At 44.5% G+C, this 1,718-nt stretch overlaps 1 protein-coding gene across 1 annotated transcript in view; it reads left to right on the plus strand.

Moving 5' to 3' along the window:
* The window catches only part of LOC105534530, a 116,652-nt gene extending 116,403 nt beyond the window's left edge, over positions 1 to 249 (plus strand). Inside the window, exon 6 of the mRNA XM_011973257.1 lies at positions 4 to 249. Within this exon, the coding sequence (XP_011828647.1) occupies positions 4 to 249 (246 nt within the window). The remainder of the gene's footprint in view (positions 1 to 3) is intronic.
* The last annotated feature ends 1,469 nt before the right edge of the window (positions 250 to 1,718 follow it).

A 1,718-nucleotide genomic window follows, 5' to 3' on the forward strand; every position in this document is an offset into this window, starting at 1 on the left:
CAGCGCGCTCTGGGGCCGCTCGGGTCCGCCCCACACAGCGGCTGCTCCTTCACGCGCCGGGATGGAACCGGCTTTAACTCTCGGAGGCCAGACTCGGGGAGGGTGGCCTTTCCATCGCCATCCACACTTTCCGGCCGAGCCCGAGGAAATTCAGACCCATCTCTGACTGCTGGTGGTCGTGCAGCTGAAACTCCAGATTTTCCGTGCACAGTAAATCCAGGAGCTGCTGGCTTGGGACTTGTGGCCTAGGTGATGACTTATCTCTGGATGAGTCAGAGGCCAGTGGCCGTCTCGGTGGTCAGCGACCCCTCCCGGGGGGTTTGCATGCGACGCCCCAGCCAGGTCAGAGCACGTGCTCATAAGTGAGTCAAGTCCTGTTTCGGCGTCCCTTGAACTTCGGACCTGTGACCCTCTCCCTCCCTCCCCCAGCCGCCGAGCTCACCAGTTTTCTGTAGGACTTGTTTTCGTTATTTGTGAGACCCTCCCCCACGCAAAGAGAAGTCCAGAATATAGCATCCCAAAAGGCCATTCATTTGGGCTGAGAATCATTTTCGGGGCTATAATTACTTTTATGATAGTGTGTTTTGGGTACACAAAAGCGGCACGGATCAAATAGTTTGGCGCATTAGTGAAAGAGTGAATACGTGTAGATCCACACCCCTTCCCTCTTCCCGGGCGGCTTTTCAATCAAACATAATAGAGAGGAAATTCTTTGGCCTTTGGTTCCAACTGGGTAATCCGAGTTATCTGAAAACAAGAGGGAAGAACAAACCTGGGGGGACTGACAACAAAAGGGAGATAGGGAAGTGAGAGAGTCGGAGGAGAACGATTCACTGAGAGCCTCGTTAGAAAGTGGAATATAGTGAATATTCCATGAAGTGGAGAACCTTTTCTGTGTGACTGCCTTAACCACTAAGAGAAAGTTGGAGAAATAGGGAAGATATTGTATCTGTGCGGAACAAATGGAGGGTAGAAAGTAGGTGAAAGGAAAACTTGAGAAGAACATCTTGAAGAAATAGTCAATTTAATGCCCTTGGTAGAATCTTGGAACCATAAAAATAATTCTCCATGCTCATTACTACAACTTTTCATCAAAATAAGGCATTTGGCTGTCTATGTGAACACCAGTTTTGAACATAATTGGTAATTTTGTTCAGTGTAAACCCAGGGCTAGTGAAATAATGAATAGTTGCTGGATATAAGTGAATATTTCTTGCAAGAGTACAATGAAAAAAACTTTACAAAGATATACCGCCATGTCTGACCTGTGGATTTAAATAGGGTAGGCCACCTTAGATTCCTGTTACCTTCAGCAGAAAGCTTCACTCTCACTTACAAGAGACTGTACAGTGAAGACCTCTTTTGGAGTTCAGACTAGATGTGATCCAGATGTGTGTTTATCATTTAGTTGCAATATGTGTACTTATTCCAATGTGGAAATGACATTTTGTAATTAGTTTTCACCAGTTCCCTAATTTCCCAAGGCTGGCAAAGGCTCTTCTAGATTCTTTGATAATATTTTGCTGAGACATGACATTGTGTATTTTTTGCATTCAGTAATTGGTGTTTGTAGTTTTCTAACTATTTATATGCCCTTTTTTCATTAAAGGGTGTCAGGACGATGTTATGGAATGAGTAAGAGGGTTAAACTTGCAATTTTTGGATTTATTTCTTTTAGAAGAAATTATTTGATAGTTTACATTGCTTTACAAGCTGAG

This window comes from Mandrillus leucophaeus, unplaced genomic scaffold, assembly GCF_000951045.1.
Source record: "Mandrillus leucophaeus isolate KB7577 unplaced genomic scaffold, Mleu.le_1.0 Scaffold136, whole genome shotgun sequence".
Lineage (NCBI taxonomy): Eukaryota > Metazoa > Chordata > Mammalia > Primates > Cercopithecidae > Mandrillus > Mandrillus leucophaeus.